General features: G+C 45.6%; 1 protein-coding gene across 1 annotated transcript in view; it reads left to right on the top strand.

Moving 5' to 3' along the window:
• DNAH8 (dynein axonemal heavy chain 8) overlaps nt 1-15,632 on the top strand; it is a 1,926,251-nt gene that overhangs the window by 1,020,922 nt on the left and 889,697 nt on the right. Inside the window, 1 exon segment of the mRNA XM_029592920.1 lies at nt 2,890-3,051. Coding sequence (XP_029448780.1) covers nt 2,890-3,051 — 162 coding nt within the window.

Here is a 15,632-nt window from a genome sequence, read left to right on the forward strand (position 1 = left end):
AATGGCGCCGATAGCCTTTGCCCATATTATGTCACAGAGGCTTTCGGCGCCATTGGTCAGCTCCAGTCACATGACAGGAGCACAAGATGGCGCCGATGGCCATGTGACAGGGGCTGACCAATGGCGCCGGTAGCCCCTGTGACATGGTGTTCAGAGGCTGCGCGTCACCATTTTAAAGAGCACGGTTGCAGAAACATGGGCACGGAGGAGGGAAATGGATCCCGGGACCCCGCTGGACCACCAGGGATCTACTTTGTAAGTCTTGGGGAGGGATCGGGATGGGGGGGGGGGTGGTGAACTATAGTTAAGGTAAATGTTTGGGGTGGTTTGGGGTGGGTTTTAATTAAAAAAAAAAAAAAAAGTGTGCCCCTCCCCCAGGCAAACCCGAAAACCGAAATTTCCCCGAAAGTCGGGGAAAATTCTTTTCGGGTTTCGGGCCTCCGAAAAAAACCCGAAGTAGGAAATTTCGGGCAATTTCCTACTTCGGGCGAACAACGAAGCACATCTCTAATGCCCAGTAGGATCCAGTCAAAGTTCTGGAAACTTTGACAGAAGTTTTCCGTGATTGGGCTCCATCCTGATGATGTCACCCATATGTGAGGACTAACATCCTGCTGTCCTGTGAGAACACCTGTTACAGGTAAGCAACACTTGCTTTCTCCATTGACAGCAGGATAAATCAGTCACACAATACCTCCCACTTCCACTTTAGAGTTGAAAATTAGCTTGCTGTAAAGACAGAGGACAATCATGCAGTAGGCCTCCACATATTCAGAAAAACTTTCCCTATGTTTGGTAATTGATTTATGTTTTAGTTAGTACTTCCATTATTAGATTTTACTGTTGTGGGAAAATGTTAGAGTAATAGTCAGGCTATAGTTCAGTTGTTATTTAAGTGTATGGACCTTATTTAAGTGCATTCAGTGGCAATGCTCATTACAAAGGTAGATTTAGTGTTGGGCTCTACCTAGTCACTAGAGGTTGCTAGATGATAAAGAATTTTTCTTACCCCTATAATCTCTATGGGAAAATTGATGTAATTGTGAGGACAGAAATGCTTTAAAATGTGGCTTTTGTCTTTAGAGTAAAGAAAAGGCTGAAAATAACTACAGCAGAAGGCAACAGTGTGAAATTAGTGGTTAGAATTTTCTGAAACCTGGGCACATAAATACCAAAAATGGAAATAGAAACATGCTAAGGAAGATAATTATATCATAACCAAGATTTTAACATGCACATAAGAGAACGGCTAAATACAGTACACCAAAATCCAGAAATCACTTTAGGTTATGATAACATATAGAATCAACAAAAAAAAATATTGTTATACGTGAGCCTTGGAGATCTCAGTCCTCTTCGTCTAGCTTAAAATCACAAAAATTTGTAACACTTGTGCTTGTGGACATGCAAACTTTGTAGGAGAATGAAAAATATCATTTTGCTTATGATATTGAAGCAACAGCATTTTAACAAATACACTTAAGGCCTAATTTTAAAATGGCTGCATGTATAAAAATTGGCATATATGCGGGTGGCCGGGCTCTGCACACGCTGCGCACATTTTCAAAAGGAAGTTCCAGACCCTGAAAAAGGGATGGGCCGGGGTGTGTGGTCTGGGTGAGGAGGTTTGAGGCAGTGCGGGATGGAGGCCAGCCGGAACAGCAGCCATTAGCTGCTGTCCTAGGGAAGCACACGCCGGCAGCTGACTGATGTATGCAAACTATTTCTACTCCAGAGAAGCACTAAATCATAAAATAAAAAATTTTCAGGTGGGTAGGTAGGGGTCAGGGGTCGATGTAGAGAGGGGAAAGGGGGAAGTGAAGGAAGGTTAGGTATGGGGTTAAGGAAGTTTCCTTCCAATCCGCTCCTTAATTGGAGCGGACTGGGGGGAACTGGGGAAGGCCCAATTGCTTCGCTGTGTGTAATTTACTAAAATTCACCCACCCATGCCCGCATGGATTTTAATATCCAGTGCACTTATGTGCACAGCAAACAGATTTTATAACATGCAAAAGCACTCCTTTTAAAATCTACCCCATAGAGTGCAGTTGTGCTTTACCTGTAGAAATGGCTCTGTAGATTATTGTGCGACCAATAAAATTATATGTACTTTTACATGTCTGGGGAGAGGCATTTCAGGGAATGTGGTCTGGGCAGGGTTGGAACTTATGCATATACATTTTGATTTTAAAAAGTATGACTTTAAAAAGTATGATTTGTGTGGACCTAATGTTGCCGGGATAATTTTCAAAGCTAATTTATACATTTATTTTATTTATTTATTTAAATTCTTTTAATATACCGATGCTCAAGACCAGGTCTTATCATACCGGTTTACAGTAAACAAGGGGTAACCAGTTAACAGAGCAAACAACAACAAAAGTTACATTATAACAAGGACTGTAGAACTAGGCTGTTAGAGAGAAAATAGGTTAAACAAATTCTAACAAATTTTAAAAGTTAAGTTAAACAAATTCTGACTGGAGGGAAGGGCAAAAGGAGGAGGGGGTGCTTACAGGATAAGAATTATATACGATTTTATCTAGTATATGTGCAAAAATTAAGCATATTTACAAATTTACATAAAGAATATGAAATTAAGCAAATTATAAGATAGTGCAATTTGGTTGGGTAACAGTTCCTTTGAGTTGCGGTAATGGACGCATCTGTGAGGTAAGAGGCTGTGTGGGTGACCCAGAGGCTTTTTTTTTAGGGGTAGGCTTGGGCGAACAGCCAAGTTTTTAATTTTTTTCTGAATGTAATGTAAGTCCTCTTTGAAAACTGGTGTAACTTATGCAGAAATTTGCTAGCTAGCTTATTTATGATGTTATAAAATTACCCTCTTACTTGTAAGAATACAAATTAACAATTATTTTCATATTTATTCAGTTGAACATCCCGATTAATGCAAAAGGCCCGGTAGAGTTGTGGCTAGGAGAATTGCTAACTATGCAACAATCTTCATTGCACACAGTTATCAAATCAGCATATTATCAGATTTCTGACCCAGGATTCAATTTACTGGATTTTCTTGTTAGTTTCCAAGCACAGGTAAGAATATGCTTGTTTTTGTTTTGAACTTTGAAAAATTGTAGAGTGTTCAATATGTAATTGGGAAGCTAAATAGCAGAGTAAGACTACATATCCAACAGATTTTTTATTCCAAGCAAGCTTTATGTCTATGGATAATGCTCACCAGCAACTCAAAAAACATGGTTATGAGGTCAGCTCCTTCTCAGAGGAGGAAGAGAGAAAGGAAATCCCTAAGATGGAGGCCATATTTGTATAGAAGACATCTCTCTTAGGGACCTTTGGCATTAAGCTCCATTCTTGGCTATGAAAGAAATAAAAATAGAAAGGACTATATTATTTGTACAATGGTACCTTTGTAGTATAATGGGTATACTATCCATCAAACTAATTGCCAGGTGACGTAAGTATGATATAGGAAAATTAGTTCTTATCTGATAATTTTCGTTCCTGTACTACCAAGGATCAGTCCAGACTGTAGGGTTATGTCTCCCTTCCAGCAGGTGGAGTCAGAGGTCAAAGTTCTAAGCACCTCCCATATCCCAGGATGCCTCCTGCGATCCTCCAGTATTTTGAATAACAAAGCAGAAACTCATGAAGTGAACCGCCTGGTCGAAATATACTGGACCCTGTCGAAGGAAGTTGCGAATGTGACATAGGCGGATGGGACTGTTGACTGCTAAATTGATGAGATCCGCATACCATGGTATGCGAGGCCATTCCGGAGCGACGAGAATCACCGGACCTTCGTGAGAGTCTAAGCGTCTCACTACTTTCCCTATTAGTGGCCATGGTGGAAATACATAGAGAAGGATGTCTTTTGGCCAAGGGAGAACCAGGGCATCCACCCCTTCCGCTCCATGCTCTCTCCTTCGACTGTAGAACCGAGCCGCTTTCGCATTGACCCGGGTAGCCATCAGATCTAGCCTGGGTGTCCCCCACCTTTGGGTGAGTATGCTCATTGCCTCCCAGGAAAGTTCCCATTCTCCGGGATCTAGATACTGGCGACTTAGAAAGTCTGCCTGAACATTGCCTACGCCTGCTATGTGTGATGCCGCTAAACGGTGTAGATGAGATTCTGCCCAGGCCATTAGCATGTCTGCTTCTATGGCTACGGAGTGACTTTTCGTGCCGCCTTGTCTGTTGATGTATGCTACCATCGTGGCATGGTTGGAGAGAACCCTCACCGACTGATGTTGAATTAGTGGTAGAAATCTAGTCGTACTGCTCTGGTTTCCAAATGATTGATGGACCACTTGGCTTGCAAAGCCGTCCACTGACCTTGTGTCGATTGCGACTGGCATACAGCACCCCAACCGAAAAGGCTAACGTTCGTTGTCATTAATATCCACTGAGGAGGCTCCAGGTCCATCCCCTCCTGCAGATGACGTGGTACTAACCACCAATTTAGACTGGACTGAGCCGGCTCCAGAAGTGGTAGAGAAAGATGAAAATCCTCTGACTTGGGGTCCCACCTGGAAAGCAACACCCTTTGCAAAGGTCTTAGATGTGCAAAAGCCCAGGGGACCATATCCAGAGTAGATGCCATAGAACCAAGAACCTGTAAATAATCCCATACCGTGGGTACATTTAGATCCAATAGGCGACGAACTTGTGACATCAATTTGAGCATCCGGTCCTGTGGAAGAAAAACCTTTCCCACAGCTGTATCGAATCGAGCCCCCAGAAACTGTAAGACTTGTGACGGGATTAGATGACTTTTCTTGAAGTTGACTACCCAACCAAGGATATGAAGAAGATGCAGAACCTTCTGGATCGCTAGTCTGCAAAGAGTTTGTGACTTCACTCTGATGAGCCAATCATCAAGATAGGGATGAACTAAAATCCCTTCCCGTCTGAGTGATGCTGCAACTACCACCATCACCTTGGTAAATACTCGAGGCGCAGTTGCTAGACCAAAAGGGAGGGCTTGAAACTGATAGTGTTCGCCCAACACCATGAAACGGAGATACTTCTGGTGAGACTCCTGAATAGGGATATGAAGATAAGCTTCGGACAGGTCTAAAGAGGCCAAAAATTTGTTCTTGTGGACGGCCGCAATGACTGATCTCAAGGTCTCCATACGGAAACGAGGAACCTGAAGTGACTTGTTTTACTGCCTTCAAGTCCAAGATTGGACGATATGTTCCTTCCTTTTTGGGAACAATGAAATAAATGGAATAACGACCGGTCTGATATTGGGACCGAGGGACTGGAACAATAGCTCCTAGATCCAGCAAACGTTGTAAGGTTTGACGTACAAGTTGCTGTTTTAGAAGAGAACCGCTCGGAGATACTAGGAAAAGATCCTGTAACGGGCGAGCAAAATCCAAAGCGTAACCTTGTTTTACAATATTGAGGACCCAATGGTCTGAGGTAATTTTGACCCATTCCTTGTGAAAATGAGAGAGACGTCCTCCTATCTCTGGCAGCAAGGAATGGGCCGGCGCACCTTCATTGCGGAGATTTGGAGGATGGAAAAGATTGGGAGCTGTTAGTATGGAGAGGCCGTCTCCCATGAAAGGAATGGGTCCATACCTGTGCCCTGGAAGGCTGTTGTCGTGTAGGAAAAAATGGAGTCCTACCAGTTCGGAATCGTCTCTGGCCTCGAAAACGTCCTCTAAAGGTATTGAATGAACGATAGGAACGAGGTTTATCCTCTGGAAATTTATATACTTTATTTTCTCCCAAATCCTTAATGAGCTGCTCCAATTCTTTCCCGACGAGCAAGGATCCTTTAAATGGAAAAGAACCCAAGCGAGATTTGGAAGTTGCATCAGCCACCCAATAACGGAGCCAAAGAAGTCTTCTAGCCGAAACTGCAGAAGCCATTGTATGAGAAGAAGTACGTAATAGGTCATATAACGCATCAGCCGTATATGCCACCGCCGATTCCAAACGATTGGCTTCCTCAAGTTCTGCCGATGGTAAGTCCTGAGAAGTAAGTAACTGTTGTACCCACCGAAGGGTGGCCCTCTGCATTAGACTACTGCACACTGCCGCTCGTACCCCTAAGGCGAATACCTCAAAGATACGTTTAAGAAGAACCTCAAGTTTTCTATCCTGAAAGTCCTTTAGAGCCATGCCTCCAGTGACTGGAATTGTGGTGTGTTTAGCAATGGCAGAAACTGCAGAGTCAACTTGAGGGACCTTCAGCAAGTCCAAAAATTCTTGTGGGAGTGGATAGAGTTTATCCATAGCTCTAGTAACCTTAAGACCAGCTTCTGGAACATCCCATTCTCGAGTAAGTAATTGAAAAAGCTTTGGATGAAAAGGGAAAGATTTAGCGGGGCCCTAAGCCCTGCAAGAACAGGATCTCCGGGAGTAGAATCCGTCACTGGTTGTGGTGCTGGAATTGCCAGCTCCTCTAAGACAAAAGGAATAAGAGGATCTAACTCCTCTTTGTGAAACAATCTCAGAACTTTGTATCTCTACAAGAATATCGGTATAGAAAAAAGAAAAATAAAATAAATAAATAAAGTTGGGGATCATCCCCCTCCAACAGAGCTGATTCCATAACTCCCTCATCCACAGCGTCACCTGAGACTCCCAGGAGAGGGTCTTGTAAGTCAGAATCCTGATTTACAGAATGTAAATGTGACATAGATTCATCCATCTGTTTAGGAATCTTAGCAGATGGTGGTTGATTACATTCTGCATCTGCTGCAGCCTCCAAATATGCCTTATGCATCAATAAAATAAATTGTGAAGAAAATGGCTGTTTTAAACCCCCCCCAGGGGTAAAAGAGACTGAAGAGTGTCAATGTCATTAAAATTAGAGTGCTCTGGACTTAAATTAGGAAGAGGTAATCCCTCAATCAGTTCCTCTACTCCAGACTGCGGACCACCGCGATCGTCGGTTAAATTCAAAATGGCCGCCGCTCCCCCGCGATTCGGGGACGGGACCGTTCGTGGCAAGGGAACGGGCTGTGAAAAATTTGAATCGCTCGTCCGCGGCAATGGCCGTTTTCTGCTAGCAAGAGGCAGTTCTGACGGCCCTTCGCCGCCAGAAACGCAATGAAAACAGAGACTGTCTCTGGAGAGCCGCGCTGCCGGGTGGCAAGGCTTGTAGACACAGCAAGGCTTGTAGACACAGCATGAAATAAATTATATTATTTATTTTTTTTAAAACACAAGAAGATCTGTCAAAGATCAGCCAGGAACAAAAATTCCTTGACTAGAAAAGAAGGTAAAATTACTCAGCTGACCAAAGTATCAGGACCACAGGGGATGTCTTCCTTCACCTGCTGGAGTCAGAGGAATACTGGAGGATCGCAGGAGGCACCCTGGGATATGGGAGGTGCTTAGAACTTTGACCTCTGACTCCACCTGCTGGAAGGGAGATATAACCCTACAGTGTGGACTGATCCTGGTATGTACAGGGAACGGCCAATCAGTATTAATTTCCTGTCTAAGACCTAACCAAAACTTCACCTAAGAACCTTCTATTCCCATAGAAAACAATGGATGTAGCCCCACCCATTCCCTTCCCCAAACCACACCCCCAGCTCACCCCAAACTACAATCTTGCCCAGCCCAAACCCATAACTCCACCCATATCTCTCCCACTCCCATAAAAGTGGAGAAGCCCTGCCCATGCCCCATCTGAAATCACAATCCCTATGATGTCATTGGGAATGGCCCCTGACCACCTTTTTATGACATCACTGGAAGTCCAATCTAATCCTACCCCCAAAATATTTCCACTACTTTGTTGCATCACATGATAGTATGATGCTTTCAGCGTCATTTTATGCATCACACAATAATATTTTTGTTTATATATACCGGCTTCCTGTAGCTACTCCTTTGAGAGTGTATCAGGCATTGGTGGTGAGAGGTGAGAAGTTTTTGAGAGAGGAGTTAGGTGGTTCTAGGCATTGCTATTAGATTACCCAGGTGAGTTGTCTGTGTTTCTTGTTTGTTTCTGCCTAACCTGCCTTCTCTTTGTCTATTGTCTTATTCTGTGTGTGAAAGAAGTCTGCATTGTTTGTCTTGTTTGTTTGTCTGTCTCTTTATGTTTATGTAAGGGATACTCTAATCCTTTACCAATATGTTTTCCCCTTTTTGTACCAGCACTAGGGACTTGCAGTTTTTTAGACCATCCATAAAAAAAATTTTCTCCCAAGGCTTGGATTGGTCAACTTGGCCCTATTAATTGGGGCTGAGTATGTGCAGAAAGCAGAGGGTGTTGGAACTGAGCAGGAGTTAGTAGAAGTATTTTGGCTATAGTCCTTTGCTAGGCCCTCCCTGGCCTTGTGAAGAAAAAAGAAAGAAGGTTTTTGTTGGAGAGGTGATTTTTTTGTAAGAAAGATTTTTCTCACAGGACAAGCAGGATGGTAGTCCTCACATATGGGTGATGTCAGTGGACGGAACCCTGTTACGGAAAACTTTTCTGTCAAAGTTTCTATAAAGCTTTGACTGACACTGGCACACTGAGTGCACTGAGCATGCTCTGCCTGCAATTATCCCTGTGACCACAGGTGTCTCCCCTCAGTCTTCTTTTTTCTGCTCTGCAGTAAGCATAGCGGTTAGGAGCTCTGTGAGAAATTCTCACAATTTTTCCTTACGGAAACACTTAAACTTTTACTTCACAAACGCTTTTTCCCTGCATGGGTCTCCCTTTGCATACATTTAATCGATGGTCGGTAAGTACTATGTCCTGTTTTTTGGTCGGTTCCTGTCACCAACCGAATTGCGGCCTTCCCTCTCCCTATGTTTTCACAGTTAGCCCCACATAGCCTAAGAGTGTACTCCTGTGACCCTCTGCCTGGTTATTAGCACTAGTGGGATAGGGACTTCCATGGTTACCATTGCTGCCAGGGCCTCTATTGAATTCATACCTCGGTTGCTTCGAGCAGTTGATGCCCCCATTGCTACCATTGGTACCCCCATCCAGGCCGTCCTGCCTTTTTTGATGCCATTGACACCCCTCTCCCCATGGTCCGTCGATGCCATCAATCCCCACATCAATTCTTTTGGTGCCATCAATGTTTTCATCCATGGTGCTGATTTTTCCATCGAAGTCATCGATGCCCGGGTGGATGCCATTGATGCTCACCTTGGTGTCTTTGGTTCCATCGATGCCTGGGTCGATGCTATCAATGCCCAGGTCAGTTCCATTGATACCCAGGTCGATTCCATCGGTGCCATCGTCGATTACATCGATGCCATCGATGCCCAGGTCAATCCTGCTTCAGTGACAATCCCATTGAGACCTGTTCCATCGATGCCATCGTCGATTCCATCGATGCCCAGGTCGAATCCATCGATGCGATCGATGCCCGTGTCAGTTCAATCGATGCCATCGATGCCCATATAGATGCCGTCAATGCCATCGATGCCCATGTTGGTGCCATCGATGCCCATGTCGATGCCATCGATGCTGTCGATGCCTGTGGCCATGCTGTCGATGCCCGCGGCCATGCCACCGATGCCGTCGGCACACACGTCGTTTCCATCGGTGTCCTCGTCGTTCCTATCGATGCAGCCATCGATTCCGTCGATGCCAGTATCAATTTCCCAATGCCATCGATGTCTATGCGATTCTTCAATGCCACATCATTTCCATTGATACCTATGCCGATGCCATCGGTGCCTCCATCACTGTTATCGTTGCTCTGCCCAGGCCATTGACGTTTTTTCATCTATATTTTTGATGATACCCTCAAGGCCACTTCTATGCTGCCATCGATACCATCAATACTGACATAGCACTTACATGCAATGCCGTCACCTAAACACAGTGCTCCATGCTTTGGGTTCTTAACTAAAGCCCCGTATCAGCCTATGACACTACATAGTGCCAGGAGGAGTGCAGGCATGATGACAGTTGGTCATCATTCGCCATCCAAGACAGTGAGGGCATCCACCTCGGTGCTGGGGAAAGACCGGGCCGAGCACCGTGGCACTCATTATCACTGGCATGGTTACCGTACGCCACCAATGCCATCCAAGACATTGGTGCTATCCTACTCTGTGCTGAAGAATGCCCAGGCCAAGCAACATTGCTACTGCCACTGCCACTGTTCCACACAGTGCTGGCAGTCCTCGGTGCTCCAGAATGACCGGACCAAGTTCCAAGGAATTCTGCACTGGCATCACGATCCATCGAGTCGCTGCAAAGAGGGCCAGGTTCATGAGTCATAATGGCTCCCCTGTACACGAGGCATTTCCCACCGACACCAGTGCAGGGTTCTGACCCTCCACAAATTATTGTGTTAGCACCAGACACGCTCAGCCTGTCTCCTTTTACCTGCGCTACCATACCAGGTTACAGAGTTGAGTCGGACGTTTACGTCCTTCAGGCTGTCCCTCAATGCCTCCTGAAATCCACGGAGCTATCTATCTTCACCGGCTCATCCTTCTGCGATCCACAATGGATGGTACGTACTCTAATCCCACTTCAGCGACAATTCCATTGAGACCTGTTCTCTAAATCAGGCCATATGGTTTGAAAGGTTCTAGGTCATCTTGTCTTCCAAGAACCATATTAGTGTCACATATCGCTATTGCCAGCTATGTCGGACACAATACCCAGAGAACCTCTCTACCAATCATTTGGGATTGCATCAGGACATCCTCCTGTTGTCAGCAACGGGACTCTGTACTGATTAATACTCTGGCTTCTGGTTCCTAATTAAGGACCGAAATCCCAGATGCATCCGCTGATCTGCTAAACACAAGATCCAGCAAGCACTGCCTCAATGCAAATCCACCTCGAGGTCTGGCGACAGGTCTCAATGTTTTCTTGTACAGCACACAGAAATGCGGGTAAAACGTTTACCGCTCACGCTCCCATGGGAGATTACATGATATTCAGATTACATCAGCTCCGCCAGTTGGACACCTCCTGGTCTCTCAACTTGCCAAATATCAGAGCGGCCACCCCACTTGGTACCAAGGTTCAGGGTAAAGTCCCCCGGATGCTACAAAGCGCGGGGGGGGGGGGGGGAGTTTTAATCTCACTATTCTTTCTTTCAACAGAAAGTAGTTACTCTCCACCCATCCTGGACCTCAGAAATATCAACTTTCTTCAGAAGGGACAGGTAAAATGGTGTCTCTCGTCACCATACTTCCATACCACAGTAAGTAGGTTGCCTCTTTCCTCTAATCTTTCTATGTGGTTCATGGTGAGTCAACAATATTACAATCCCAAGCTCTGCTGGTTGCTCCAGCTTCAGCAACTTGGGTATTTCATTAAATCACTAGCAGTGACTGCTGTTTCTCTACAGAGTAAAACATCATTCACGCTTTTCCTTGTATGGACAGCTGCATAACAACAGTCAATCCAAGCAAGGAGCTCTATCTTCTTCACAACTCTACCACCTGGGATTGCTGTTAACTACCATAAATCCCATATAGAACACTTCTGGACACCACAGTCACAACGAACTTCCTGTCCAACAACCGCGCAGACATTCTGACAAATTCCTATATGTCTCTGGGCCACGGGATTTTTTCACCATGCACTTTACTCATAGGTCCAGATTTGATATGAGTAAGATTCAGTGAAATTTCAATTATCAGTGGATCTAAGCTGTTAACCGTTTTCATCCCTGATCCATATTGCAGATCTAGAACCAAAACCTAGGCTGGTCCTGCTCATACTTTGCATTTACTCATGGTTGCAGAGTTCGAACTAACATCTTCTCAACCCAATATGCATCTATTCCACTCCATGCAGAGTTTCACATCAATTTCCTGGAGCTTTGAGCCATGAGTTATGCCTTTATGCCTTATAATACTACCTCTGCAACAAACCTTTGTGCATATAGACAGACAACATAGTGACAATGTGGTATTTCCAACACACAAGCACACACAACCTCTTAGCTGCTCTGCTAGGAAGCTGTGCAGCTCTACCCTTGGCCCTTGCTCACTCCATGCATCCCCAGGCCACTTATCTAACAGACTTACTGAACGCACTAGCAGACCTTCTCCATATAAGTTTCCATCCTCTCGGATGGTCTCGAACTACATGTGTAGTGAGAAAAATCTTCTAGCACTGAGGTCAACCGACCTTGCCCTCTGCGTCTGAATCGAACTATACGGTGGACAGATCTACTCCCTACGCATGTCTCGAATGCGTTCCCATGGATGCCTTTGCTGCAACAAAGGCCTCTTATATGTGTATCTTTCGATGCCTCTCATAGCCAGCACTCTTATTATGCTGCACCGGGATGGGTTCACTGTTTCTCAGACCCACGTCCTGGCCGAGACCAGTATGCTTTCCCCTACTTCTCAATCTATCACACCAGTAACCAATTTGCCTTCTCACAGGTCAATCTCATATCATGGACTCACTGATGTTCTCAGGTACTGGTAGCATCACAAAAAACTTCCACACATAAATCTTACCATTCAAAATGGCATGATTTACCACATGGCACATACAAAAGGGTATTATCCCAGGACAAGCAGGATGCTAGTCCTCACATATGGGTGATGTCACTGACGGAGCCCTATTGCGGGAAAACTTCTGTCAAAGTTTCTAGAAACTTTTGACTGGCACTGTGAGGCCACTGAGCATGCCCAGCATGCCATGATATTCTTTGCCACAGGGGTCTCACTCTAGTCTTCGTTTTTCCGCGCTGCTGTAGGCATTGCGGGCATAGGAGCTCTCTGAGTTTTATACTCAATTCTGACTGAAAAGTCATCTCTTAAAATTGTCTCTCCCTTAGGGGATCTCACTCTCATATATCCCACCAGACGTTTAAAAACGCTAAATTTTTTTCTCTCACAATTTCGTTTTCATCGACAGCTGTCGACAATACCATGGCTTCGAGTTTTAAAAAATGCCTGACCTACAATCGGACCATGTCGGTCACAGACCCGCACCTCAAATGCGTCGTCTGTTTGGGCGAAAAACATGATATTTCTTCCTGTCGGCAGTGTTAGGAAATGACACCAAAGGGAAGAAAACTCCGGCAGGAAAAAATTGAACAACTTTTTCACCTGCAACTAATTCCTTCACCTTCGACTTCAACTAAATCTTCCCCAGCAGGAATTACAAAGAAAATCCTGCTGAAAAACGTCGACTGGACGGTTCCGGGGATAAAGCATCTCCAACACCGTCGATGTCATCGATCAGATCGGAGACTGAGGTAAGGCCTAAACACAAACATCGACATCGGCATACCTCCGCGTCTCCGTCAGTTCCTTCCCCAGAGGAACTGAGTGGGAAACGGCCAAAACATAAGGCTACATCGCCGTCTCCTAGGCCTTCCTCAGTACCGCCTACACAGCCGTCGCAGGAGATGTTATCTCCTCCTCCATCGACGCCAAGTGTTCCACCCGTACCACAGGACTTGACTGCAATGATTAAAGAAGCGGTAAGGCAAGCCCTAAAAGACCAGTGTTACCTGTAAGAAAACTCCTGGGCGTCGGCGTTCCTTCCTGGCATTGACTTCCTGTTTGGCACGACTCGCCCCCTTATGATGTCAGATGCCGACAGGAGCGTCGTCCTGCGTGGGAAAGTTTGGTGATTTAAAGAGAGTCTTCTCTCTCTTTCTCTGCTTCAGCCACAAGTAGTGTTTGGTTGCTGCTTTCTGCATTCTCGGTTCTCTGCTGTTTGCCTGTCCTGGTCTGCGTTGTTGGATTCATTGTCTGCTGCCTTCCCTGACCTGGACTGCCTTTTGGATTCGTTGTCTGCTGCCTGCCCTGACCTGGACTGCCTTGTTGGATCCGTTGTCTGCTGCCTGCCCTGACCTGGTCTGCCTTGTTGGATTCGTTGTCTGCTGCCTGCCCTGACCTGGACTGCCTTGTTGGATTCGTTGTCTGCTGTCTGCCATGACCTGGACTGCCTTGCTCGATTCGTTGTCCGCTGCCTGCCCTGACCTGGTCTGCCTTGTTAGATTCATTGTCTGCTGCCTGCCTTGACCTGGACTGCCTTGTTGGATCCGTTGTCTGCTGCCTGCCCTGACCTGGTCTGCCTTGTTGGATTCGTTGTCTGCTGCCTGCCCTGACCTGGACTGCCTTGCTGGATTCGTTGTCCGCTGCCTGCCCTGACCTGGACTGCCTTTTTGGATTCATGGTCTGCTGCCTGCCCTGACCTGGACTGCTTGAAGAACTACTCTGCCTGCTGTCTGACTCTAGATTCCCGTCCTCCGTGTCTGGAGAGATAAGGTAAGCGGTCATTGACCTAGGTTCCACGTATTTCCGTAACAACCAGCTACCGGCGACCATGCTGATGCCGGTGACGTCTCCTCCACCAGTGATGTCACTGATGCCGGTAAACATACTGATGACGATAGCAGTATCACTACCAGTGACATCGCCGATGCCGGGATCACTCCTGATGCCGGGGACAACCCCGATACCAGTGACTTCAATGCCACTGATGACCGCGCTGACGATACCAATATCGATGGCTCCTCTTTTTTCGGAGTCTCTCTCAATGCCGACCACTTTATTGGTTCCAATACCGATGCCCATGGTCACCCTGGCGCCATCTCAAAGGAAAAATGGAACATCATTGACAACAACTAAACAATCATCGAAGAGACCGATATCCTCGATGCCAAAGTCTTCGTTAACGGTGCCACTTCCTCCTGAGACTCCAAAATCCACAGAGGAAGCACTGTATAATATTTTACAAAGAAGATACCAGAATTTATTGGATTCTTTGCCATCCAACCCAAGGGAAGAAGATTCTTCTACTGAAGATCCTTTGCCAGGACCTTCGGGCCTTCTTCTTCCACCTAAACCATCAGTACCACAACAAGAAACTCAAGAATATGATACATGGAGCAATACTGCTTCAGACATTTCATCAGAAGACTTTGTCTGACCCATCACCACCACATCCCAGAAAACAATCTCCTCCAGAAGATCTCACCTTCACCACATTTGTGCAGGAGATGGCGGACTCCATCCCCTTTAAATTGGAAACAGAGCAGGACACTAGACAACAGACCTTGGAGGTACTCCAATTCATTGACCCTCCAAAACAGGTTGTGGCAATTCCAATCCATGATGTTCTATTACAGCTACAACATCGTCTTTGGGAACACACCTGCTCTGTTCCTGCAGTAAATAAAAGAGTGGACAGTACCAATCTAGTGCAATCCACTCCAGAATTTATTTATTTATTTATTTATAACTTTTCTATACCGAAGTTCAAATAACAGAGTTAATTATCACTCCGGTTTACATTGCAACCATAAAAACAGTGACAAAGTTGTCTTACATAGAACAGGGGGAGAGAAAAACTTGGATACCAAAAGTCATAACTTCCCCACCACTCAGTGGTCGTGGAATCAGCGCAGAAAAGGTCTAAAAGAACAAGGGTCCACTCATCAAATCCCCCAGGTAAAGACCATAGGTTTCTGGATTCCCTGGGTCGTAAGGTGTTTCAAGGTGCAATGTTGAATTCCAGGATCTCATCCTATCACCTTTATATGACCCAGTACCAGAGAAATCTATGGAAACAAATTGAGGAGTTTGTTCCATATCTCCCCACACAATACCAGGAGGCTGCACAGGCCATCATAAACAAAGGTTTAGAAGCCGGAAAACATGAAGTCCGAGCTGCCTACGACGGCTTTGAGACGGCTTCAAGAGTGGCTGCATCAGGCATCAGTGCCAGGAGGTGAGCTTGG

This window comes from Rhinatrema bivittatum, chromosome 3, assembly GCF_901001135.1.
Source record: "Rhinatrema bivittatum chromosome 3, aRhiBiv1.1, whole genome shotgun sequence".
Taxonomy (NCBI): domain Eukaryota; kingdom Metazoa; phylum Chordata; class Amphibia; order Gymnophiona; family Rhinatrematidae; genus Rhinatrema; species Rhinatrema bivittatum.